The 27963-nt window shown below is 42.7% G+C and overlaps 1 protein-coding gene across 4 annotated transcripts in view; it reads right to left on the bottom strand.

The window, feature by feature from the left end:
* Positions 1 to 25379, bottom strand: part of dab1b (DAB adaptor protein 1b) — a 64441-nt gene extending 39062 nt beyond the window's left edge. For 3 of the 4 annotated variants that reach the window (XM_008433161.3, XM_017310093.2, XM_081597971.1), the window contains exons 1-2: positions 24868 to 25379; positions 1045 to 1673 (exon numbers count right to left, since the gene is read on the bottom strand). In XM_008433161.3, the coding sequence (XP_008431383.1) occupies positions 1045 to 1114 (70 nt within the window). In that variant the 5' untranslated portion in view covers positions 1115 to 1673; positions 24868 to 25379. Of the gene's footprint in view, positions 1 to 1044; positions 1674 to 24020; positions 24815 to 24867 lie in introns of those variants that run through there. The other variant, XM_008433158.3, reaches the window with a different exon arrangement.
* Between the last annotated feature and the right edge of the window lie 2584 nt (positions 25380 to 27963).

Genomic DNA, 27963 nt, shown 5'->3' with positions numbered 1-27963 from the left:
TTCTTTTCCTCCATGTCTGATGTTATTTAGCTCCATCCGTAACAAGGTGCAGGGTTATCTTCACTGTCTGCCAGGCTAGCAAAAACAGCCAGTTTATTGCCGACCTGTTTCTATTCCTAATCGTTTTACACCCGTCCGAAAAGAACTGCCAAGCTGAATATTTTTTATGCATTTACAGTCCAGACATTGTTAATTGATGAGATGGGACAGGTGGAGGAAAAACAAAAAGAGAAAAACTACATATCTCTTCAAAGACTGGGTGTATGTTTTAAACCACATTTTCACAACATATACAGAAAGTATTAGATATGTTTCCATCCAATTGTCATACAAGTTAGTCGCAACGTTTCAAATATTGTATAACAATCGAATGGAAACATAAGTTGCTCTTCCATTGACTGTAAAATGGTGCAATTTTACATTTAAAAAATAAACTTGCTTAAAGGAAACACATCCATTTTGAAAAAGCTTGTTTTTTTGATAAAAAGTTTTGGTGCTAGGAAAAATTTATGTACTCAACAACTGGGTGTTGCCACTGGTGCAAACCACAAAGAATAAGACAACAGGAAGTGGTAGGAGGATGATGGAGGAGGATGGAGGATGATGGCGGATGATAGCGCATAGCATTTTTAAATGACTTCAACATGCGTTTTTAATTTTGTTTCTTATTTAACGGAAACACTTCAATTGCGAATTGTTGTTTTCCTGACATTGGTGAAATACTAAAACTTTTGTAATGGAAATGTAGCTGTAGTTACTGATTGGAAAAACATCAGAATCTTGAGTTTCAGTCACAGGTCAGGAACAGTCATTGAAAAAAAGTTGCTTGTTTCCGGTCATAAGTCAATTTCTTGGTTCACCTCCTGTCATAACCGTGTGTGGGAGGTAAAAACGTAGCCAAGACCTTTCCTTAATGCCTCACCCATTCAGGGCCTCTAATAATGCCTCGGTCCGTTTATCCATCTCATGCTTCATCATGTACTACTAAACAGACACCAGCCTGTCAACGAAACTTAAAAATTGTTCTGTTAGAACTGAACGTACCTCTGATCCTCCTGGACTCCTTTCGCTGGCTGGTTTTGACACCCGACTGGACCTCGGCCTCTGCTGACATCCTCCACCGCTGAGTCCCTTGTCCTGCTCACAGCAGATCCACCATGAGTTTAGCAGAGCACTCGCTGACCCCCCTCGAGCTCCCGGTGTTCGATTCGCCCTCCGTCGGCTCTCCGTGTTTCTCACAGCCGCTCTTTGGTATGGATAATCTCAGTCAAATCCATGGCGACGTGTCTGCTACTCCTCAACAAATGAAGATCCGGCGTCAACAGATGCGCCCCGTCACTGCTGGTCCGCGGCGTTTGAGCGACGCCGGGCAAAACATCGAAGAGCCGATTGAATTATGAGCCGAACGATCCTCTGGAGGGACGGCTTCAGATCAGATCTGACATCCTCCGGAGAGCACCCGAGTTCTCTCAGTGAAGGTCAAGTATCACATGGTCTCCAGTGTTTCTTCACGAAGGTTCACCTATTGCTCAGGAGCGATCCCCCTGGGGGAGACTTGCAACGCTGATTGAATCAAATATTGTTCTTCAGAGCAGGTCAGAAGTGGATATTATTCTTTGTTGGAGCACTTCAGATGCGGGTTGGCAGCCCATCACAGTCCGTAGCTCTCAGCACTGCAAGGCAAGGAGACGGAGATGACAAATGTTAAGCTAGAGGTGGTTAAAAATTAAAATGACACATGCCCCCTTGTTCACTCATTACAGTGCTAACGCATGAAATGGCGGGCAGCAATTTAACAAATCAACAAAGATGTTATTATCTCTTCTGGATCATCAATCCTTAATGAGTGTGCAGCTAATGCTCGCTGCTGTAGCGGCCACCCATGAAGAAGACCTCTGGTGAAATATTTAACACTCTCACTTTATGTACTGCTCATGAGTAAATACAGAACAGCAAACCATGACCGGCGCTGCTGTTGCACGCAAAGCAAATTTTCGGAGGATGGACTGCTAATGGGTCCAACAGCAGGAGAGGATGGGAGAGGCTGTTTCAAAGCAAACAGTGGCGGTGCCACTCCTGGCACCGTGAACTGGAAACCCCCGCATTGTGTTTTAATGCCCTTGAATCATCTGCCGCTAACACGGGCCAAGCCGTGCCAAGCTGGCACCGCGGCTTCGGTTGGCGAGTTGAGGTGCTATTGTCGGGGAAAGAGAGGACAGAAAAGAAGCTGGGCACTGGGAGTAGCAGGGAGTTCATTGTCATGTCTGACATTGTGTGACATTGTGTGACATTGTGATGGCGACAATGTTGGAAGTTTGTTTCCAAGACCCTCGTCAGTTTCTCCCCCGGAAAGACTTCTGGAAATGGCCACGACAGGAAGGACAGATACCGGGAAAACTGGAGGCACCAAAGAGCGGTGTATCGGAAGACCTTTCATTCAGTCATGGACAAAAGATTATAAAAGTCATCACTTCTAATGTCAAACTAGTCTGAAAGTAAAATTCAAGTGAAAAACAAGAACTTACTGCAAAAAACACAAAGTTTTTTTGGTCCAGTTTCTAGTGCAAATATAAGTATATACATTTACATTAGCAGCTTATTTCACTTATAACATGGGAAAAAGATTTGTTATAAGTGAAATAATCTGTCAATGGAACAAGTACTTCTATCAATAACTAGGAATTATTGACTTAAAACAAGCTGCTATATCTTGCTGAAACGTTACCCGAGTTAGTGTTGTGTTATTTCAAGGGTACTGTTCTTTTTTAAATCAGAACTGATAAAAAAAGGACAGTGAGGGAAGTGAAACAAATTTTCAATGAGAGCTGGATGTGTTTTACATGCAACAACAATTTCCTGTATTCCTTTTATGTCTGAACAATGAACTCAGGCAAAATGACATATCTATAAACATCCTGGCCTAGCTAAAATCTCCAATAATCATCCTGTTATCTAATGAACTCTGAACTGGCGATGAACTTTTGGGCTGCAATTCTAATTCTAGCATCATATTTACAAATGATGACACTACCACAACCACAACCCTTTAAAATATCAACAAAGTTTTTGCGCACATTTGTAATGGCCGACTCAGGTCAACAAGGGTTGGAGACAAAGTTTGAGAAACGAGGTTGACATAATTTGCACATGTGAAGAGGAAGGATAGTGAACATATTGCACAAAATGAAGAGAGCTCTAAGATGATGTGAAAAAGAACATGTGGTGGTGAGACAAAGAGGGACGCTCGATGAAACCCGTCGAGTCGACCTACAAAGCGAACGGCTGAACAACGAAGAAAAGAAGTGAACTGTTTTGCTCAGACATGTTCCATTTCCTCCACCAACAGCTGGTAACCGAGGACGACTCATCACCGCGAGTTCTGGTTCGCATTCGTCCGACTATGGTGTCACAGTCCGTGTCCGCTCAGAAGTCTGATAATGTCACCCAGGTCCAGCGGCGAAGGAGCAGTCTACCCCGAGAGTCCGTCCCAACAGACGAGGCATCGGCGTGTCGGCGGACGGAGAGGTATTTATTCTCCGTGTCACAAAGAACCTTATCAGAATGTCATTTTCATTACCAATGAGAGAGATATGCCTGATTGTATTAGAGCGAAGAGCGACTTAATGTGATGTATGGCTGCTTTTCAGAGCCAATGCTATCTAGGTCACCCAGACTCCCGAGTCTGCTCCGTGTTTTAACAGCTCCCACTGTCGAGCAGGATTTGGGTCAGAGTTAACGAGCATCACTCATTTTTCCAGCTTACTCTCAACTGTTAGGGGATGTCAAAAGAACCCCCCCTATCCCCCAACCCTGCTGCAAAAGTGGCCATTTATTTATTTATTAATTTCCTCTCACTTTGGCACCTCCCCTGTGAAGTGCAAAGGAAGCCCTCCTCGAGCAAAGTCGGCTTCGCTTCGCCTGGATATCCTCCGCTTCCTGCCGTCAGCCTGTTTCTGTTTTCATCTCCGTCTGCCAGAGTGTCTGAGACGATACTCGGGAGTTGTTTGCTTTCTGCTTCACTTAGAGCTCCTTCCCCTGCACACAGTTTACCGAACAAAAACAGGCATTTTGTATCTTGAACCTGACGCACGTCTTCCCAACCGTTGAGCGCATCAATCACTCTTGAGCACAAAGAGAGGGAACTTTTTTTTTTTTTTTTTTTCCACCAGCCCCGATTGTTCGGCGAGGGAGTGATTATGTCATTAACGTACACGCCGTTCAATCAGGAATTTGCTTGACACGATGATTTCTGTTTGCGATTAAATAAAAAGTAAGATATTTTTCCCCCCCTCCCCGCTTTGATTTACGTTGCCCGAGAAACAAAAGCGGATAATTAATGTCAATTATCTCCCTCCGGATGTCTCTGTGGATAGAGATAACTCATTAAGTGTGATCAGTTTTTCAATCATGTTTTTACTGCCTTCGCGATATAATGGGCAATCAACTGAGCGCAAGTTGATTCTTTTTTCTTTTCTTTTTTTTTTTTCCTTTTCTTTCTTCAAATCAGATCACTCCGGAGTTTCTCCTTTCAAGCTGTGGCGTCGCGGCACAGTGACATCTCCTCCAGAGGCTGATTTTTAATAGACCCCACAATCAGCCTCATATTGTGAAACAAGCAAGCCTCGGTGCATCCTGCCACTGATGAGTAACAAAAGGTTGAACAGCCATCCATCACTGGATATGGCCAATTAAACCTCCGTTCGCCGTGGTCCCGGCGGACACTTCAGGCCCGCGGATCACACGCGCGCGCGCGCTCTCGTGTAGGAGAATAAAGGAGGCCCGCGCTCTCCCAAGGATCTTTTCTTTTCTGCCTTCTGCTCCAAGGCCGGCGTGGAGCCCCGGAAGCCGCTGGAGCGTTTTTGCTCGACCGACAGACCGGCTCTGGCACCTCGCGCTGATCATCTTCGTTACAAAATGCCTCCCAGCTCATGGACTGGGACAATCCTGTCACAACCTGGCCCGGCAGAGCCCCGTCTAGCCGGCCGTGTTCCCTAGACTCACCCGGCGGTGGCAGTCAGCTGCATCCGTCAATGGAAGCAGCTTTTAATCTACGCTGTTGTGAAATAATTAATTTGGACCCTTATATTCTACCCTGCATCAGCTTTTATCAGCCTCATAATCAAGAATAAGTTCAAGTCACTTGTAAGCGGCCTTACATGCGTCTAATTGCCATTAAATCCATGATAAGGTTAATGTGCCTTTGTTGAGCTAATTAGATTCCTGACTAGAGAGCGGTTGACTGGCATGAAGCTCTTTGTGCTAATACGTCATTCGGTTATAATGAGAATCTACACTGCTTTCGGCATTCGGCCCTCATTTTACTGATACCCTTAAATAAAATCAAGTGCAACCAATTGCCCTAGAAGTCAAGACGCCAAGACATGAAAAAGGTTTATAATCTGGAGAAGCTACTGGTAGAATATACTGATTATGTTGTTTGCTGCTGTGGTTTCTTGGTTTTGTTTCTTTCTCTTTCTGCAGGTTTAGAGGCAGACTTGGTTTGTGCTCCCTCTATGCTTCTCTCGCCATCTTCTTCTTCTTTCTCCCCACCTTTCTTCCTTTCATTTCTGTTGCTCAGATTTTCTGAACGTAAATCTAGGACTTTGCCGCTACCACGTTTTACCGTCGTAAAACACAATAAAGTAGCATAATAGTGTGGGGGCATTTTTCACCAGCTGGCACAGAGAAGCTGGTGGAGACTTAAAACTCAGGGGACTGTTCACAATCCAGCAGGACAACCTCCTCAAACATACCAACAACATATAAAGGATTGTATTTGTGTGCTAGGATGGTCCAGTCAAAGTCCAGGCCTAAATCATATGGAATATATGGAGGCAGAGTTTAAAAAGATGTTGACAGATGTTCTCTGTACCTTAGCCTCAGTCAGATTGGACAGCTACATGCCACACTTTTAAGCCGTTACACGTAGAAAGGTTTGAAAATCAAGCATTATTTTTTCCTTCCACATCCTGATTATGTGCTATTTTGTGTAAAGTTTGTGGCTGCATCCGAACAAAAAGTGGAATAAGTTTACGGGGTATATCTTGCAATTCTTTCTAAATTTTACATCAAACCTTTGATTTCTGGATCAATGCTGATGCTGAAATGTTGTAGTAGCAACCTCTCCTTCTCCTGGTATTCCTATGAGAACTGCTGAGGTCGTTCATGCGCGCCCCGTTAGGTCCGCCTCAATCTGACAAGATGGAGGACCTTTGACGGTGGAACAGTCAAGTGTACAATCATGAAAGGTGGAGAGAAAGGGAAACAAAAAAAAACCATACAGTAAAACTGAACTGTATGCGCTGGAAGCACTCATTTGAGTCGAAAACAGCGCCTCTCGTTGCTTCAGGTTCACTGGGTGCAGCTGGGAAACTAAATAAGCAACGCCACGCAGTTGCTTTGCTGCGCTGATTTATGTCAGCACAGGCCTGGGAGCTGTGCAACCGGTTAGGATCGTCTTTAACATGGCAGCCCCTCACTGCCCTCTGAAGTGCTGCTGCGGCAGCGCTTACCCAGATCAGCTGCAGGATAATCAGCACCTATTCACGCTGAAGCAAAAATCGGGGATAAATAAGGGTTTTTTCCTCGGCTATATGACAGATATGAAGAGCTACGTTCCCTTTAGAGGCCTGGAGACACAAATAATGCAACTTGTGTTGGAAGTTTGCATTAGACAGACTATAACAGACGTATTCAGGCTAATCTAGTGTCACCAGCTCCCTGTGGTAGGAGCGCACAGCAGCGTGACAACAGGACCGGGCTTACAGCAGCGTTTCTAAGGGCTTCGACTCAAATTTAAAACGGTTAAAGATCATCATGAACAAAATTTAAGACCTGCTAAGACTAGTGATTGACCTCTGTGTTTAAAATCCACTCGACCCCTGACTTCAGAGTGTGTATCGCACCAAATGCTGCTTTGAGACCAGCGCTAGTGGAAACGGCAGCGACCGTTGTCTGGTGAGCTTTGGCGTCACCACATGAAAACTTTGACATCTCAGTTGTTTGTTTGTGTCTCGTCAGCAGCTTTGTGCTTCCCAGATTTTTCGAGTAAAAAGCACTGTTAGCAACAGGAGTGAGCCAGTGAGGAAGACGAACGTTTTCCAGCCAACTGGTGATAAATTTTAAGTTTCCTTAGCCATTAAAAATTTACTAAAAAAGTTTGCTAGCTAAAAAAAAAGAAAAAATTTACAATGATTTCACATTTTAGCTATCTAGTTGTTTACATCTGACACCAACTAACTAGTTGCTAATAAAACCTTGCTAGCTACTGCTACCCTAGCTAGATATATTGCTATCTAGGGTAAGCAGTCTACTCTTGCTACTCTAGATAGTAGTTTATCTGCAGCTAGTTACTTGTAGCCTCAACTGACTCAAATCACAGACGGCATCTGAACATGACTCAGACTTCTGCGTGACAGAATAGTCCCACGAGTAGACAAGTAAGCTTTTGTCCATAAAATGCACGTGAGCCAGTGGCAATAAATTTTACAAATAAATTTTTTTATCCCATGACGAATATAAACAACCTAGCTAGCTAAACAAATGAAATGTCTTGAGATAAAAACAGATAAAAATAGACGTTGACTCAATATGTAAGATATAAGTAAGACTGAATAGCCAAGCCATGACAAAATGTATTTTTTTTTATGAATTTGACATGTTGATGCCTTAATTTTAGAAGAATTTTACCAGAATTTAAGACGTTTTTAATGACACCCTGTACAATCTGTCGTTTTATTCATCTAATAACAACCATCGTGTGCTGGAGGTCCGGAGAACCGGCTCCTGGACCCGTCTTACAACACTTAATTGGCGTGGCCTGGCTTTCCAGAACACCTCTGGCGATACGCTGCTGCTTCCCCCCGAGGAGTCTTTAATTTGCTTCTGATTTGGTTTGTTGTTGTGCCGCGTCTCGGTGTCTGAACAGTGTGTTAAACAGCCTATTCACCGCGCTGGGATGGTGGGAGAGAGAGAACTGGGTGGGCTCCAGCAGGCCTGGCAAACACTTCACGGCCAAATCTTTTTCCGTCTCTGCTGCTCTCTTTTTGATTCGCACTAAACGAATCGGTCCTAATGCTGCATTTTTTTTCTTTTGTTTTTACCATTTTTTTCTCTCTCACTCCTCCTGCCTTTTGTTCTTATCTGCCCTGTTTTTCCTTTTTTTCTCTCCCTCTCTTCTAGCATAATGCTGTGATTAAAAAAAAGGTTGAAGCATGTTTTCTTTTGCTGCCATTCCACCTCTGCCTTCATTATTGAGCAACAAAGAACTGCGATCACAAGGGCTCGGTCATTATTTCATGCGAAGAGTAATTAATGAGACAATTAGGGCTTTTTTCTCCCTTCTCTCTCTGTTCTCGCACAACTAAATAAATAGCCAAAAGGTGTCCTCTTTAATCGCACGCGAGTCATGGACAAAATAAAGACACACAAGCAGCTTCCTTCATCAAACTCGACAGCAAACAGCTGTTTTTAATGTTGCTTTGACTTTTTATGCCACCCAAAAAAAAAGAAAAAAACCCTCACAAATTTGATTCAGGAACGCTGCAGACAGGGAACGTGACTACAAAGACTTTGTGTGTTGTCGAGATAAAAGTCAGCGTGATCAAAACTGGTGAGCACAAAAACATTACCTGAAGTCTGCAAAGCTGCAGTAACGAAGCAGAGGGGTAGCACCGCCACGGAAACTTTTTGTTTATCTACCTTTTCCGTCACACTGCGACGCCGAAACGCATCAAACGCGCATAGCTGAAGGACAGTTTCACTTAATGAGCGTGCTTACAATAGAGTGCTGTGCTCTGGGTTTTGAAGCTTCTTCGTTTGGCACAAAAAATAAAAACACATCTTTGTCTAAAATGAGATGCGTCCTTGCTGGGTTTCCGTTTTATCAGCTGCCTAGTATGTGGGAATGGAGGAGAGACTCAAAAGATTTGGTATAAGCTACGGAAGCTTCTAAAGCATCAGTGATAATTTTGTCGAAGAAGAACTTGGCCGATACAGCAATATTATTATCAAATATCGATATCGCTCAAAATGATCATATTGGCACATCCCAATTTAGAAACCGCAAAATTTAAATGCAAAAGTGGATAAACTAAGGAAAAAAATGCCAATGAATTCCTGCATATGTCATGCTACCACAGGTCACTTTGAAGAAAGCAAATCTCAAAGCAAGAAAAGTTCATGCATCGGATTTTTTTTTTTTAAAGAAGTGCTTTGACACGTGACTCATTAACAGAATAATCATTTTTAAATTGTACCAATGAAACTGTCATCTTTTTTGTATGAATTTAATCAAACTTTGAAAACGTTTGGCCTGCAGTACGAACATCCAGACGGTCGGTCAACGGGAGCCGTTTACTCAAATCGGTTTCTGTGACGGCCACATCCTTCTTCTTCTGATTGCGAGAGGCTAAAGTCTCTCCATAAAGCATAAACACCAAAACCTTCTGCAGCTGCCCAAAAGGTTTTGCCCAGTCGGCTTGTTTTAATGAAAACACCATAATCTGCTCTAACCAACCCCGATTAGTTTAGCACTTTTCATTACTGTAGAATCACAACGCAGGTTTGTATTCCTGCTGCAGCCTTTGTCTGGAACAAGAGATGTTTGGAGAGATCTATCTGTGGCAACAGCTGCGTCTCGTTCGCATTTTGCATTGACGACGGTGGTGTTTACCGTCCAATCAGGAGCCAAACGCATTTCAACACACCTGAACTAAAGGATGAAGCTTAATGAAAGACTCTGTTCAACACAAAGAGCATATGCTAGACATTTAGCTGAACAGGTAGACGAATACATGCCTATTATTCCATAAATTTTCTTACACTTTGTGATGTTTCAACTAAGTAGTGCATTATTGAGAAGTAGAAGGAAAGTTAGTTTTGCTATTCATGTGAAAACATTTTTAAAAATCAGTGTTGAAAGACGGCCTTTTAAAAGTTTGCTCCGTTGACTCGCAACTGGGCCGGAAATTCACCTGATATCTTCCAAATGACCTGAAACATACAGCCAGAGTTAAAATGAAATGGTTTAGATTGGGAAAAAAATTAGAATGGCCTAGTCTAAGTTCAGAACTACGTGAAGTTGGTGAATTTATGGCAACAAATTGTGTTTACAGACCAAGCACTTTATCAAGACGCTGTAGCTTTAACAAACAACTTGACATTAGAGGTGGTGGATCGGTCAGAAAGATCGATAATATCGATACCAAGTCGATATCGGATCAATACTAGTGTGGTAAGATCAATACTTTAATTTCATATCGACTCTCTTAACATTTTTGTTGTGTTACTCTTGTTACTGAATCAGCTGCTACTTTGGATGTGTTTCCTGCATGCGCAATTACACGCGCGCAAGCTCGTAAAATGGGGGAAATCATAGATTTGTCTGGGTCATTTATGGCTACACTTGATGAAAATGGTTTTGATGCGAATGCCTCTGTAAAAGTGTCAAAATGTGACGTTTCTGAACTTATTCCTGCAGACATAACTCTGAGTTTAAATATTACTAAGGAGATATTGATCAAAGCGCAGCAGAATGATCCGTCATTGATTTCTTGCTTTTCTGTTGTAGATAAGAGTGGATCTAAATCCCGGACAAGCCCCCAATTTATGTTACGACCAGTTTAGGGGTGGCCAGGTCACAACATGAAGGATCCATCCTCCTCTGATCTCAACAACTGACACACAAAGTTGAACAGTTGATAATTATTATTTATTTTAAAAAGATGTATTTTTGATAAAGATGTTACAAATGGAGTATTTGGCTTCAGAGTGAGCTATCGCCGAAAACAAAAAACAAAAGGAAACTACCTAATTAGTAACAGAAACTTACCTAATCAAAAGTAAATAAACCAAAGGACAAACACTTACCTTCCTAACTAAGAAAAACATGAGAAAACTGAGGAAACATAAACGGCAGCTCACTCCTACATTCCAGAACTCTAACACAGGTGAACAAAGAAAAGGGGTGTGGCGGCGGAGATGAGTCGAGGATAGAACACAGGAAGTCTGCTTCAACAGCTTTTATGTCTGTCACCTCCGGAAAGCAGCCGGGCACCTGCACACTCATTATTTATAATTAACTTTACGCCGTCAGTCGTAACAGTTGGTTTTTGTTGTTGTTTTTTTTGCGTCGTAGTTTGTCGACTTCCTTAAGAAAACATTTTTTGATTTGCACTCAAATAATATTTTGCACTTTATTTTGAAAAAATGCACACAAATTATGTTAATATGTCTTAAGTATTTTGTGCAAACCTAGAAACTTTGAGGTTTGAACAGAAGAAAAAGCACAAATTACCTTAAGGTCAGAAGTCTGAATGTCTCAAACTTCAATAAAAAGCATCGTATCAGCGATATAGGCCGGATATTTACTTGGCATCGGGTCGAAAGCAGTTTTTCCATAATTGGGGTCTGAAGGCAATAAAACAACTTTATATTTTTCTACTAAAAGAATAAGTTGCTAGGATTTGGATTTGGAAAACCTTCCCTTGTTTATTTTCTTTTCTGCGATAGAAATCCTGATTTATTTAAGGTGTCCAAACAGAACGCCTGACAAAAAAAAAAAAGTGAGCAACATTGCTCAAAGAAAAACTTGTCGAACACATTTTTCTGCGGAGCTGCTTATGTGTTTTCATGACTGCATTGTTTTCTTTTTTGTTCTTTTCGCAGGCGGCTCAGCGCACAGGAAGAAATGAAATAATTTACACCGGCGCTTTTGTTACCTTTCCGTTCAGCGGCATTTTGAGTTGATTTGATTTTGTTTTCGCCGCGCCATTATTCCCACAAAGTGCCTTTTTTTTCTTCCTCGCACATTTTCTCCTGAGAGAAGCTTTGATGTTGCTCATTTTCTTCTGCTGGAAACCATCAGGTTTTTTTTTTTTGTTGTTGTTGTTTTGTTTTTTTAAAACAAAAACTGACTTTAAAACACGCTTAGAGGTACACACACACACACACAAAGCACACGCTAACCGTCTGCTCCCCTGGTGACAATCCAGTGTGTGAGCTTGTAATTAGTGAGCGTCCCACCACACCTCAACTTCTCTCATTAATCTCACATGAGTGATTAGGCTGCTGCGACGTATGGAACCGCGGGAGGTGTGAATCTGGGTGTGAAACTGTTGTCATCTCATATGTTATCGCACTCCTGGGATTGTCGCGGAGCGGAGGGTTCAAACCGCGGCAGGCACAGCCCATTGGCACCTAATCATGCCGCTAATGATAAGTGATACACTCGCCTCCTTCTCATTACAATGGCGTCGCAAGGTCAGGGTCTGGCGCAGCTCGCGCCGCCTCGCCGTGACGCCGCTCCCTCTGTTTTCACTTGTTTTTGTATAAACCCAGAATGGAGGCTGGATGAAAGCCCCCACCCCCTGAGTGAGGCCCTCTGAATATGACACTTGACGGCTGATTAAAGCAAAGCATCGGGGGCAGCCTCCGACTGCGACGCTCTGATGAAAAGTGATCTGAAGGGTCTCGTCAGAAGACGTCATGCTGACCGCTTGCCGCCGCTGTGCCAGATGCTTGTTGTTCGTCGCGGCTCCGCATCAAAAATACAGCGGCTCTTCCCTGCTGGTGCCGCGCGGCGAAGACACAAACCGGGGTAATTAGAAAGCGAGCAAAGGCCCGAACCGGAACAGATACAAGAGCTTTAGGCCTGTTAAGCCACATTGGGAGCAACCGCAAACTTCAGGATATGTTATTGAAACTTTATGTAACAGACATAACCCCTACAAAAAGAGACAAAAGGTGAAATTTTAGACTCCGGAGCTCTTTGTTTCACATGTTTGCTGTGTTGCAAACTGCGCATAGAAGTTTTTATGGCTTTGTTTTAGCAATAGCTTTAATTCATCCTAGTCTTACATGAAGATGTGATGTATGACTAACAGTTGGTTGTCCTGCTGACTCATTCGCCTACCTAAATGGTCAATGTCTTGTACTTGTCCAGCCTTTTATCTAATCCAGAAGACCCCAAGGCGCTTCACACTGCATTCAGCCATTCACCCATTCACACACCAATGGTGTGTGAATGCTACTGGACTGTAGCCACAGCTGCCCTGGGGCAATCTGACAAAAGTGAGTCTGCCACGCACCACTACTCGTCAAGGCAGTGACTTGTCTTGCCCAAAGACACAACGACAGAGATGGACAGAGTGGGGTTCAAACCTCAACCCACCGGTTACAACACAAACTCCTACCACCACTGCCACCAAAGTAGGATCTCTGCAGTTCCTCCAGAGTTACCATGTTGGCCGGTGCTTTGATTTATCATCTCCTAGCTTGACTTGATGAACTGAACTGAGGAGATGGTGGTGGGAATTCATCCCCTAATCGGTGGGTTGCTGGTTTGAATCCCGCTCCGTCTGTCTCCACTGTTGTGTCCTTGGTCAAGACACTTCACCTGCTTTGCCTGACCTATGACCTGTCGTCACCGGGTCATGGGTCGCAGTAGCTTGCCGCCATCAGTGCGTGAATGTGTTCATGACGAAGTGTAGTGTGAAGTGCTTTGGAGTCCTCTGGACTTAAAGTGCTATACAGGTACGAGTCATTTACCATAACTGTGTCCCATGAGACGTTCACAGCTTCACGTTATTCCAGTACTTTTGCCTTCTTTGAACTTCTTCATACCTGACCCCGGTGTGCTGGGGGTCAACGTGAAGCTGTTTGTTTTCCATCAAACTTCCAAGCTCTTTGCAGAATACACTTTATATGCTCTGTTTCCAATCACATGAAATCCCGATAGAATGAATCACATCTAGTTGAATTTGAAAAAAATCAAAAACTAGTTTAGCTAGTTTTTTAAAAATAAAAATTAGATAAATTCAAAACATAAATCCGAACCAAATCATTTCCTTCATGGTTAAATCTTAAGATGGGCTCCCTTTGGAACGGCGTGTTATTGATGAACAAAGCTGGCTTGTGAAAGAAGGCCCCAGGGCCCCATCCTTTGGCAGAGCGAGAGGGAGAAATCTTTGCCCCCGGGGTATCAGAGCAAGATAATCCACCCTTTGCCCAGTGACTACTTTTCCTTCCATTCGATTTATGATCTGCGCATGTGCCGTGTCTCAACTTGATGCGCTGCTTCCAAGCAAACATTCTGGTGCCGTTCCTGCAAACGGATCAGTAAATAAATGGACCAGGACATCAGGAAGCCCGGTTCTGTGGATGTGATTAAAGCCAAGTTAAAGTTTGCTATAAATTTTTTTTTAATAAAAATGAGGTACATTCAAAACATAAATCCAAACCAAATCATTTCCTTCATGGTTAAATCTTAAGATGGGTTCCCTTTGGAACGGCATGTTATTGATGAATAATAACAAGCCGTTCAATGGATGTTTGATATAATTTAATAATCTTGATTATAAAAATGCATAAAAGTGAGTGGAAACATATTGCTTCTGTTAAAAAAGGGGAAGGAAAAAAAAAACACTTTCTGTTTTATTGCCTTCTTGGTGTTTTAACCTTTTCTGATCTTCACCGTTTAATTTTGTCTTTTATCTTTTTGTAACTGTTCGGCGCTTTTTCTGTAAGCGCTTTATAAATAAAGTCACTACTATTGTTTTGAATAACTCTTTTACCAATGGATGTTTGTTATAATCTAATAATCATGATTATAAAAATGCATAAAAGAGAGTGGAAACATATTGCTTCTGTTAAAAAAGGACGGCGATAGCTCCACAAGCTGAACTGAACATCTCAATTACCTCGAGGGTACTGAAGAAGCTCTGCAGCAGGCAGATGTGGCAGATACAATATTTAAATTGACTGTCAGCGGAAGAAAAATGCTGCCAAGCTCATATTTGATTACATATTTCATAAAACATAACCACAAATGGGTCCTCGAACGCATCCCTGCCTCTCTCACCCCGAGCCGCAGATGGAGCTCCCTCCCGCCCTTCCCGTCCGCGGAGGTTCGGCTCGCGGAGCAGGCCGACAGGATGGAAGCGAAGGACCTCGCCGCTCAGAGGTGATGAATACTCCGCCGCTCGCCGAGTCTCCTGCCGCGCATCTGTGATAGCAGATGAATGAGGAGGAGAGGCTGCAAATTGGGTCACGCGAACGGAGCGTTTCTGGGTAATGCGGTGAAAACGCTGGAGGAGCGCAGTCGGGTCGGCGCACATGTCTACAACTGGGGCAGAGCGACTCTCGGCTTAAGTTGATTTTCTTTTCTCGTGACGGGGCTCGCCGGCTGCTGGCAGCTCGGAGAGGTTCTGCTTTAATTTGAGAAGACGTGAGAAGATGTTTCGCGGCACACAGAAGTCGTCGTTTTGAAAGCCTCGGCCTCGAACAAATACGTTTTACCCCGAAAGTTCTAGAAGGGGGGAGCGCTCAATGCTGCGTGGGAAAACAAAAACGGTGGAAGGCAAATTAGCAATTATGCTGATTTATGTGAGTTATTTTAGCAAAAAATAACACTGATTGACAGCAAATATGCTTCTCTGTGCACTTATTTGAGTGTCTAAAGTCAAACTGAGCTTCATAAAGGACAAACACAAACCTGTCACTCTTTTAGATGCAAGTTTAAAAACAGCTTATACAAAACAAACTCATCTACATTTTTGAAGGAAAGCACAAATTTCCACTTCAGTTTGGAGGAAACCATGCCTCCAACTCTAACCTGAAATCAAGCTGGGTTGAGCAGGAATTTTTTATTTTTTTTTTGCTTTGCCATAGTCCAATGTTAGATTGTAGTTTAATTTATCTCTCAAAATCAAACAAAAAAAAGTTAATCATGTTCTTTTTATCAAATAAATTAAATACGTTTTAATGTTTCAGGGTCAGGTTATAAAAAACATTGTGCCAATTCAATTTTTTTTTTCTTACCTAATGGTAGAAGTAGAAAAATGAACACAGGTTTACCAGGTGTTTGCTATTTGCTGCTGCCACTAGTCTGGAGGAGCTGTGTGGGTTTCTCTGTGGGAGGAGCTTCAGGTATGAGAATATTAGGGAATAAGCGGCACAAGCGTTTAGGCAGCCATGAATGGTGGCCATTCCTCAAACATACAAGAGTCAAAGTAAGAATTCAAGCATGTTTCTATTGAGGGAAGAGAATTATAACATAATGTAGCATTCATATTATAACACCCTTTAAAGAATGAGTGTTTGAGCTACTTTAATGCAGCTCTCCAGTAAAACAAAAGCTGTGCCGGGATATCAGAGAATGGAAAGTCTAGGAAACTCCAGCAGCCAATACAGTTTCTCTTTTCACTCTCCTAATCATTATAAAAGGTGAAACATTTTCAGATTGATCAGGGAAACTGATTTGTCCCACTATCTTGCAGTTTTACAAGCTGTGTGCATGGAAGCAGGTCGGCAGCGCTACAGCTTGCTGGCAACGCATGAGATGTAAAATCACAAACAGCTGAGGACACAAGTATCACAAGTTGATTTCAGTCAAGGACTTTGATTCCATTCATTTGAATCAGCCACGATCCAGATCCAGTTCAAGTATCTCTGTAAATCTAAAAGGGGTGATGTGTTTTATTCCTTAATGAAACCCCCCGAAAAATACAAGACATGCCATTTTCACTGCCTGTTACCTGGAAATACTGCATAAAAGGTTTTCATATTATATTCCAATGGCTCTGATTTACTCTCTAATGCAGAGTTCAACTGTTTAGTTTAATTAATCATAAATTTTTAAATCCATAAAACCTCATTGCCTATGTATTGTGTGATATTTATGGCTGTGATTTCATTTCGTAATGAGCTCAGAGGTTAAACTCTTCAAACTGGGTGGGTGAGGTGAGGTGGACAGCCCGCCGCTTTTACCTTTCAAGACAGGTAATGTAAAACGCTGTCCGTAAATATACGCAACGTTTCCCTGAAAGCGTCAATCATCAACGTAACCCTGTGACATGAGAGCTCAAACCCGTCGGCAGAAATAATATGACTGCGTGTGTGCACATGCCACATCATCTCATATTGTATCACATATCTGGGCTGGAGCTCATTGTGTCAGTCAGCCTAAGGGCGGCTTTCCACTCTGGTCTAATTTCATTAATATAGGCACGTGGGGGCCCTTTTTTTTTTTGGTGGTGGGCGCTCACATTAGGATTTGTGTGTGTGTGTGTGTGTGTGTGTGTTTGGGGGTGGGGATCCTTTACCTTGGCACAGATAAGAGGAGAAATTAGATTTGAGGGCGGATAGATCTTGTCGGCAGCCCAAGGCGCCTCTTGGCAAAGGAAGCAAAGTCAATACAGAGCGGAGCCTTTCTTTACTTCTTAAGATTTACAGTATCTGCAGCTCCACAGTCTCTTACTTCACTAGATGAATGAGTATTTCATTCGGTGCCAACTGGCGCACCACGAGTTGAGCTGAAGGTCATTGTGACTCATTTCCAGCTCAAAAACCGCACGGTCGGGCACGGGAAAGCGCTGAAATCTCAACCGCCAAACTGTTTCAAGAGACGTTCGCGTAGACGACTACGACCGTCTTGCGTCAACAGTGGCGCCAAAGACGGTTGAGGGCGCAGCTGAACGTGGAGGGGAGGGTGGAGGGGGTGCAGACAGTTGTCGAACCTTCAGGCATATGGCGGGTCGCCCCGTGCCTGCCAGCTAATTGAGTCCTAATGAATCATTGGTTTGGCGTGCTACATGCCCCTTGTGATGGCTGGTGTCATTGATGCATTGAAGATGCCCGCTTCGCTGGAAGTGAGGCGATGGGGAACGGGGGCGAGGGGCAGTGGTTGACTAGGACGAGGACGGGGCGGACACCCCTGGCTTCATGCCGAACACTTCGCTCCCTCTCCAGATGTTACACACCACCGCACAGGGCTCACTACACAGTGGAGGCAATTGTGCAATGGGCTGGCAATTCATTGCCCCATTTGACTCCAATAACACAACGTATGGTGTCGGGGTCGAGGCGCATTCATCGACTCAACGGGGTCACTGAAATAAGTAACGCAGAGGTGCAAAAACAGTCGAGCTCACCGAGCCGTTTGCATATTTTAAAGATATTTTTATGTTGACCTGATTACATCCAACTAAAATGTGACAAGAAAAAAAAAGACACTGATTATAAGCAATTACTGGCAAATTTCTTTGATTATTCAGGCGATATCAACTCCATTATTGTTATTTCAATGGGTAGTGCAGAATAACTGCGATAAAGGTGAAGGACTGCAAACCTCATATTAGTTGCGTGATTGGATACCGGAGAGGCATTGTGTAAATTTGTATTTAATACGACACAAAACACAAATGGAGTTGCAATTTACAGCCTCATTATGAACACGGGGAAGACAGTCTGGGTAATATCCTGTATTCTGTGGGAGAAGTAAATAGTCAACCTTTCTCCAATTTTATTCTGAAATTATGTTTCTAATGGGATGTTTTTGTTTTGGAAAAAGAACTGTTTATTTAACCATGTTCCAATATTAAGTTTGATACCTTGCATTCCTGCTTGTTAGTTTGAGTCGAATGCAGTTTAAAAAGGGTACATGGAAAAAGTCATGAGGTACTCTGTCACCTGTGTTAGTCTAAACTGTAATTCTATGAATATGAAGGTGAGTGTTTTACGGTAGACATGCTGTATGTATGTTTGAGACTCTTATTTTGAAATTTAACAGTTGGCAAAGCTAGTTTATGAAATCATTTATCTGGCAGATGAACCCAGACGAAATGATAAAAATGACAAGATGTGAATGATATGCCAGCACTGGTAATTTGACAGCCACTAGCATTACAAAATTTGTCACAGCACTACACAAACTTAAAGGCTATTTTAGTGATTGTTTATAGGTCTGGGATTATTGATTTATTAAACATTTATATTTAAAACAGAAGGTTTAAGGAGCATTTTCAAATTATAACCACGTTAGTTTGAGAAACGGCTACAGATATTTCACTCAAACCTTGACTGAATGATTCTTGCCTCATTTACCTACAGTTTTCATATCAATTTGATTCTTATGTGTTCTTTAACAACGTTCTTTTTGTGAACCCGATCATATTTTCTTGTCTTTATTAGTAAAATTAAATTTTGCAGTGAGATTGAAGAAACGCAGAGAAATTCTCAATATTGGATGGCTAACAGCTAACACAGTAGGAGCGTGGGTGTTTTTTTTTAGCTAACTTTAGCTATTTAAGAAAAAAGCTAAGCAAAATGTTCTTATTTTTGTAACATAGCACTATTTGAATGCTAAATATCCACAAGAGACTTGCTTTTTTGCTTGCTAAATGTAGAACAGGCTGATGAAATCATAGCTAATGCTAGAGCTGGCAGCCTTAATTATTGTAATTTTTGACTATTAGCAGATGCCATTGGGCTAATACCCAAAAGCGTTGTATCCAATAGATATGAGCATTTAAGTTTCTGTTGTTTGAATGAGCTAAAATTAGGAGGTCCAATATTAAGTTTGACATTTAAGTCGGGGATTTATTGTCTACTCATGAAAATGTGTAAGAATCATTAGAAAATCCAGAAGATCTTTTTATTTAGGCATGAAATGAGGTATAAATTTCATGCTTAAATAGTTTTCACTAAGGTAAGAATACATCAACTCCTGCTAACTTCTGGCGTTTGGTAGGTGGCTGCAGGTATTTATAGCTATGACTCCAATCAGCGCAGAACACAACATCTTGAGTGGGAAAAGTTCACTTTCAATCAGGTTGCTGCTTCAATCAGCGCAAGGCCGACCACAGGTTACTTTCAAACATAAACAGGGTCTAAAACAGAAGCAAAGTGAAAATTGAATGCCCCTTATATAATTCCAACATCTCATCTTGTAGAGACCATCTCATTTAGTCGTCATGACCCCATAAAGGTCATTCACCCCCTTTATGTATCTCTACCTGAGCAATTCCCCATTGCAGCCTCTGACCTTCATCCACCAAGGGTCACATATTACTAACAACTGGCAAAATAATAACCAAGAACTCATTAGGTATGTACTGGTGACCTGTCCAGGTTGTACCCCGCCTCTTGCCCAATGACCACTGGAGACCCGCCATGACCCTTCAGACAATGGATGACAAATGATGTTGCCCGTCCATTAAAACTGCTTGCACAGTCCTGGCAAAAATAAGCTAACCATTTGAATCTAAGCATGTGTACATGAGAGTTTTATGAATACTTTCTAGTCTTTTCCAAAGCAAAAAGCACATTTTCAAAATTGAACCTAATCTCAAGTGACACATGCCAAAAATTGTAAACGGAGTGCAACTTTCCCGCTGCAGGAGCCAGGTGGTGATTACCAAAGCTCAGAATAATGTGATAATCAGTAGGCGTGACAACCTCCATAACAACCAGCTCTTGGGATAGTTTGTGGCTCCACAGAGTACAGGTGCCTGTTAAACACCACGACAAGGTGGAGAAAACACCAACGACCTTAGAGTAGGAAGGTTTTCTGCTGAAAATAAATTGGCGAAAGGTCAAAAGGTCACACTTAAAAATAATCAACAGCCAATCATTCAGCTGTGACAAAGATTATTCACCTCTGGGAACATTTAAGGCAGTTGTCAGTCTTTCCAGGATCTGATTTCCTTTAAATTTACCCAAAGGTCAGATTACGCTATGCTTTCAGATGCTGTAAAAAAACCTTTTTAAATGACATGGAAGGAAATTTCCACTGACCAAGGTGGAAATACAATACAATATAAATTTGTATACAAATACAAATATTTGCTTAATGGAAAAAAAACAACCCTAAAAATTCTGAAAGGTTTTTAGGCGCGAGGATGAGGTGTATTTACGGCACTATTGAAATTGTATTGTAAATTGCACATTGAAAAATGTATTTCACAAAACTGCAATCGAAACACTTTTTTCACACGACACGAGTCACATGATCAACAACCGGATGTTACTACTGCCAGAAAAGACCAAGAAGATGACAGGAAGTGGTAGGAAGGTGATGATGCAACTTATCACGTGAAGAAATGTATTCACGTGTGATTTTAATCACGTTTCTTATTTAATGGAAACACCTCGACCACGAAATTTTAATTTTTTTTTCAACAAATAGCTGCACACTTGTAATGGACATGCATCTATTTACCAAAATTACCTCTATTTTTCTTTTGCTTTTCCATCACCAGGAACTTCCTGCCACTTTCCATGAGTTTAATCATTTTATGTGATCCCAGGACTGGAAAGAAAATCCATTCAGTAGGCTAAGTATTACTCCATGCAGAGCTTTTTTTTTCCAAATATAGTAGCTCACCAAATACTGCATCCAACCAGTCTTCTGCAATTGACATTGCAAACATTTTCGTTGCAATAATGCACTGCAAAGTGACATATTTAGTAAAAACAACTTCATATCGTTATGGTCTTACACATAAAATCAAAGGTATGTAGTATTTAGGCAACTCCCACAAAATCCATTTCCATCCCAGCCAATCTTGAGTAAACTTGAGGGAGTTTGTGCAGATATAAACTTGTCTGATGTGAGAGAGAGAGAAAGAAAAAAGCATACGGTGATAGAAGACCAGGCCTCCAGCTATTTCAAAGTCAAGAGACAATGTCATGTCGAATTGAAAATATCGTTACAGAATATGCTCAGATATGAAAAAAAAGGGAAAAACCACTTTTAGTAATTCACAGCAACTGCAAACGGGGCGGAAAAAAAAAAGACAATCCTAATTGGATAAGATATATTTCCCCTGAGTTGCATTTGCTGCCATGAGCTAAATTAAGTGTCTTGATTCCAGAGGGAGGCCCAACCAAAAGCTCTTACTGGAGAAGTTAATGCTCTCTAGTGTTTTGTTGAGCTCCATCTTAAGCCCTGCCTCTCACACTGGCCTGTGAAGAACTGTCTTGGGATGACAACTGAAAATTGCGCGATGTGTGTAGATTGGAGTGTGAGTGTGTGTATCCATACATCTTAGAACTGAGCCGGCGAGCGCAGATTAGGATCCATTGCAAAACACCCTAAGTAATGAGATTATATGAGATGGGGGTGGGGAGTTCGGCTGACCGGCTAAAGCGGCCGCGAACTTTGGCATGCCAACCTTTGCTCCCTTCCAACTAATCTACAACATCGTTTCAGCATGACTTCATTTCAACGAATCCTGCATACATTACACAGCAGCATTACTGGACCACATCCTGGCTCCAAGGCTGCAAGCTGTTACTACGCTTAGCACTTTCACTATACTGTTACTACACTGACGCGGCCCAGACTATCTTATGTGGGCCTGCTGTTACGCAGGCACTCGAGCATAAAATACGGGCATCATGGGAGACATATGGCTCGGTAATGAACTTTGCAGTTGAACTGGTAATGTTGGCTCTTGATCGCATGCTGGTTGGGATTTCCAGACAAAGTTACAAATGAGAAGAAACAGAGAAGATAGATGCTAAAACATTCAATCTGTAAGTAGAGTCATTTCGATAGTTTTTTTGTAACTAGTTTCTGTTCTGTTTTTTTATATAAAAGAGAAGTATGGTCATCAACATCCTTGCATCAAACCATCTGTCCCTAACTTTTATCATATTTGTAGTAAACCAAGTTCATTAAAGTACATGCTGTTGGTTGACAAGTTTCTAGGCCAAAATGGTGGAAATTCTTAGTTTTAGGACTTTTTTTTTTATATTTGACTTGCTAATCTGCAAACAGAGGAGATCAAGAAAAGACTGGCCAAATCTGATCTCCAACTGACTGATTGGTGAATGTTTAATCTTGAGAGGGTGGAGATCCAATGAGATCCCAAAGTTTACTTAAGGCCTGATAAAAATAATAATAAAAAAATGTATTATGGTGAAATTCATCTAAAAAGGAAGAAACTCTCAGAAATGCCAAGTCTATATGATTACCTTCCTAAAATAATGGCCTAAGTCATTTTTAGCCAAAACTATATTTTCTAGGGATGCACTGATTTATCAGTGCCAATTTCCTTAAATTTGAGAGATCGGTGATTGACCGATTTTTACAGGGGAACCCGATCTCATCCACCGATTTTATCTACCTCAGCAAAGGTTTAAAAATCAACCGCTGCCCTTTTCTGCGCTCCCTTCAGAGAGGTCTGACTGACAGACCGGCCCACCAGGTCATAACCTGCACATTTACAGATATGACCCCACTGATGCCAATTCAGCAACTTTCTTACTTTATTGAGCAACATTTCAGACAAAATAAATTGGTATCGGCCAAAATCGGAATCAACGGGTCAGGTATTTTCAAAGATTGATGATCGGCCAGAAAACAACAATCTCTGCTGCCCTAATATTTTGGCAATACAAAAGTGAGCGATCTTTTTTTTTTTTTTTTTTTACTTAGGCCATTATTTTAGGAAGGTGACAATGTGCATATTGTGTTGCAAAAATATTGGAGAATATTAAATATTCCAAATTATACAATTATTATGACAATCAAAACATTTTATTGCTGGCAAACACAGTTGTTTGGTTCAGCAAGCTAATTTCCTGTGTGTCACGGACAGACATTAGTGATTGGGTAAAATCAGATCATTTTGTTTGTTTCTCCATTGCCGAAGCCCAGCTCCTCTGTACGGAGTAAATAGCGCTGAACAAGTGGCTGGTTTTTACCAGGCTAACATTCATGCAACCATTTATACATTTCTATCCATTGGTGTGCAATTTGCATGAGCTAAGAAAATTTTTTGGGGAAGAGAATGAAAACTAGCATTAGCCCCATCGCCCACATCCTTCTAATCCCGCCGTTGGGTACAACAAGCTAGCTATAGCTAACACACAGCATCCAGATTCCCAAAGCCACAGTAGGTATGTCTACTACTAACTACAACATATGTCTATTAATTGATTCAGTTGTCAAATGTAAATGTGTAGATTAAAAAACTTTGCATAATGTATCACATATATTAATTAATTAAATACAAAACTGCTCATTAGAATTTTTTAAAAATTTGTAGTTGTAACCCATCAACTCTTGCCCATTCTCTCTCTCTCTCTCTCTCTCTCTCTCTTTAATTCACGAACACAAATATTGAGCGTATAAATCTGTCTGCCTAAAGGGGGCAACAAATTTAACGGGGTGGCCACTGCCCACCCCTGGGCCCTCCTTGGTGGGTTGTCAGCTGTACAGGATGAATCTTTACCTCCACACTCCGTCCGAAACTTTTCAGAAGCGCTCGCGGGAGTCGGAGAGAGACTCGTGCACCACCGGCTTTAACAGATGCGCAATTCCTGCCTTTCTGCGTCGGTGAACAGACGCGCTCCCCGTCCACAGGTCCTCACAGCGCCCCCCTTCCGCGCCCCCCGCCGTCCTCAACCCTCTTCTGCACTGAAATCAATGCATCTCCCAAGGTTCTGCGTCATCGTTCAGCCGTTCACCTATAGCGTCAGAGCGCGTGAACATGCAGTGCCTTTGAAGATGACTTCCTGCTGTTGCAGCAGAATATCTCCTCATTTGAATATTTGTGGAGCAGAGGGGTGTGTAGGTGTGTGTGTATGGAGGAGATGGAGGGGGCTAACCCTTTTTTTTTCTTATACTTGTCTGATTAGAAGAAATCTTGTCGCCTGGAGCAATGAAGCAACAGGGCCGCGCGCGCTGTTCGGCTCATGTACGTCAATCATACCAACAGGGGGAAAAAATGTCAGCCCCTGATGTTTGCGCAGTCCAATACGGGACAGCAGGTTGTTTGACAGGCGCTTCACAGGACTCCACATACAGCCCCAGCGCAATCACGCATCGGGCTTCCACCTGCATCTCTGAGCGCAAATGTCTCATTTCTCCTCCGCATGCGTCTCAGTCAGCCACAGCGGACCGGTCCGCAGCCCCTCTCTCCCCCCGCACCACCACCAGCAGCAACAGCAGGAGCCCCGCTCAGCGGCATCCAGCAGCGCATACATCCCGACGTGTCGGCTCAGCATCCTCACCCAGCTCTCCACAGCTTTTCAGACTCGCCGGCGACGGAGAAAGTCACAAACGAAGGCGCCACTTACCTTTTTTTCTCCCCCCCCTCTCTCTCTCTCTCTCAGCGGATGCTCCTCACTGAAGAGTCCCATGTATGCGTTTTAATCCACATCTGTGTCCCCCCACCACACACACACACTTCATTTGTGCGCTCTATTTTCTCCCCCCACGGTGAAGGAGGAAGAGAGAGAGAGAGAGAGAGCGAGAAAGAGAGTCAGAGAGTGTGGGGGGGAAATAGAGGGAGAGATCGAGCCTAAGAAAATCCATGTCTTAGTTCCGTTTTACAGGACGCACAAGGTGAAATCACAATGACTTTCTCTCTATACATGCTCAGAATTTCTCCCCGTCTCTCTGAAATCCTCTATCTTGTCCTGCTTTTTCCCCCCTTGCCTTCTTCTTCTGCTTCTTCTGCTTCTTCTGCTTCTTCTTCTTCTCTCCAGCTCTGAAGTTGCCTGGTTACCCCTGTTTCTCATTCAAGGAGGCAGAAGCGCAGCATACAGCGGCCAATCATAGCTGCAGCCCGAGAGATTAACTATTTCTTGGCTCCGCTTTTCCACTTTCAGGCTAAAAAAAAAAAGAAAAAAAAAAGGAGAGTAGGCGGGGAGAACTGGGCCCCCGGTGACGGGAAAAAATTAAAATGCACAGAGAATAATATACAGAGAGAGAAAGGGATGGGGGGGGGGGGGCATTCGTTGGATGGGGGATGGGGGCGTAGGGGATTAAAGATTTCAGAAAAATAAAAGGATTCTGGAGAGGAGGAGGGACCGGTTGCCACTTATCAGCACAACAAAGAAGTAAAGTGAATAATATTCCAGTTTCACAGGCTGTTCCGCAAACTTCAGAGACGCTGTCCTTCAGAGGACAATCTGTTTTTAAGGAGCAGAGATCCATCTCATTTCTGAAGACCCTCCCAAAAAGCAATCCATCAGGGTCATTGATCATCCCTCCTTTAACCAGCCATCCATCACGTAGGAGACCCCCACCACTACATCTCCTCCTCCTACCTCCCCCCTCTCACCCCTGTCCCAGTCCAGTCACCTCATCATACGCTGTATTGATTTCAATTCCATCCCTCCCTTTACCAGGGTTAAAGGTGCAGAGGGGAGCATGCCAGGTTCAATCACTGCTACACTGCACACATGGTGGGGTTGTGGGGGGACCTTAATGATCACCTACCTTGACGGTCCGCTCAATGAACGGGGGTCTTCTACATCCAGGTCGGGCCCTCTGACACTACAGCGTAGAAATATCTGAGACAAGCGCACACCGCTGGCTGCAGACTGGCCTCTGCGGGGTGCCGGACAGAGCTGCCGGTGCATTATGGGGGAACAGCAGGGGGTCCTGACAGCGAGACGGTCAGCTTCTAGAAGAGACGGAGAACTGCTGTGGTGGGATGAGGAGGAACTGCCGCCTTGGGAGCACACGCTCACAGCTGGGAGCATTCCTATACAGATATCTCATGCAGCGATTCGTATCTTTACGCAGACTTTTAGGTCTTTAATGCAAGCAATGTTGTCCCAGCGTTACGGCTGCGCTCCAAACACACACCTTGGCATGTTTTACTTTGATTTTATAGGCTGACGAAAAGTAGGCCACAGTTGTGAAAAGCGGAGAGAACTGAAAGTATTGTTTTCAACGTCTCTATACAAATAGAAATCTGGAAAGTGTTGGTATTTTCTCATTGGTATTTTGCCTCTTTTCCTCTAATGGTCCTAGATAAATCCTTTGCAATTATTACCCTGCAGATGTCACCTGATCTATAAATGCAACTCACCTGTTCATCCATCCATTGTTGCGAGAACATTAGTGAACAACTATCATACAGACTATGGAATAAAGTTTAATGTAGCATTAAGTTATAAAACAATAGAGCATTGTTCATCCATTTTAAATTGGAAGAAGTGTTGCAACACTATCAAAAATTTAAAATAAGGGTTCCTGCAACTTTTGAATGTGTGTCTGTCAACACATCTGAAGCACATAATTAGGTCACTAGCAGGACTCAGTGGATCCTGAGTGCATGAGAAGGGAATTTAGTCCTTTGATTTGGGAGTGTTGGACTCGAGACACGTCAAAGATTGTGAGAGACACCCCTAAGGACTGGAGTTTGAGCATTAATCAGATACAGTGAGACGGTCCGGTCTGAAGGCGCTTCAGAAATCAATGGTCAACGTAAGAATCTGTCAACAGGTCAACTATTGACTATGAACTTCGCAAATCTGAACATTTTGAAAAGTTCAGATTTAAACTCTAAATAACCTACTCAGTTAAATATTCTGATCCAGAATGGTGCAAATAGGGACACATATATTATAAAAAGCTCAGGATATACTGAAGTTTTCGATCTACCTCCAGGATTTTTCCCAGTGGGATGTGCCCATCGTGATGAGATGCTTGAATTTCCTCAGCTGGCTTCTTTCAGCGTGGTGGAGTAGCAGCTCTACTTCAAGGTTCCCCATAATGTTATCTCTAATCACCAACAAAGGAAAGTCATTTCACCTGCCAGTACCTTTAATGTCGTCTTTTCAATCATGATCCATTAGTCATGAGCACGTAGTAGGGGAGGTATGAAATTAACCCTTGTGTTTACAAATGGGGTCCAACCGACCCCACATCCGTAAAATTTGTATCATTTGCCACAGTCCTTCACATTTGCCTTAGTCCTTGCACGCACAAGGGTTAAGAGTTTGCTTTTTGCCTTAGTTTTTTCTTTACCACTATAGACTCACTGGTAGAATTGGCCCTCCACCCCAGAGGAAGCAATCCACCTTTGTCCAGTTAAGAACCATGACTTCAGACTTTGAGAAACTTACTCCCATCCATGCCACTTCACACTCTGTGGCAAACTGAAGTCCACCACGAACATCATGAATGTTTGACACCAGTAGCTCTGTATTAACTATAGCGTTGTCTTATGGACGTTCAACTGAAAGGGCACAAGGAATAGTGTGGTACAGCTTGGTTGTATGGGCCACTTTGGGATAGAGTTGTGAAACCCACCGGTCCATGCCTAACGAGGTGTTAGTTTCTCAAACCAGACGGACCACTCTCCACAAACTCCACAAAGAGAGCCAAAGACAAAGGGCAACCCTGGCAAAGTTCAACGCAGACAGAGCACATCCTAA

Source organism: Poecilia reticulata, chromosome 17 (assembly GCF_904066995.2).
Source record: "Poecilia reticulata chromosome 17, P_reticulata-male-v2, whole genome shotgun sequence".
NCBI lineage: Eukaryota > Metazoa > Chordata > Actinopteri > Cyprinodontiformes > Poeciliidae > Poecilia > Poecilia reticulata.
Note: the sequence above shows the minus strand (reverse complement) of the source record. Positions and strands in the feature narration are given on the sequence as shown.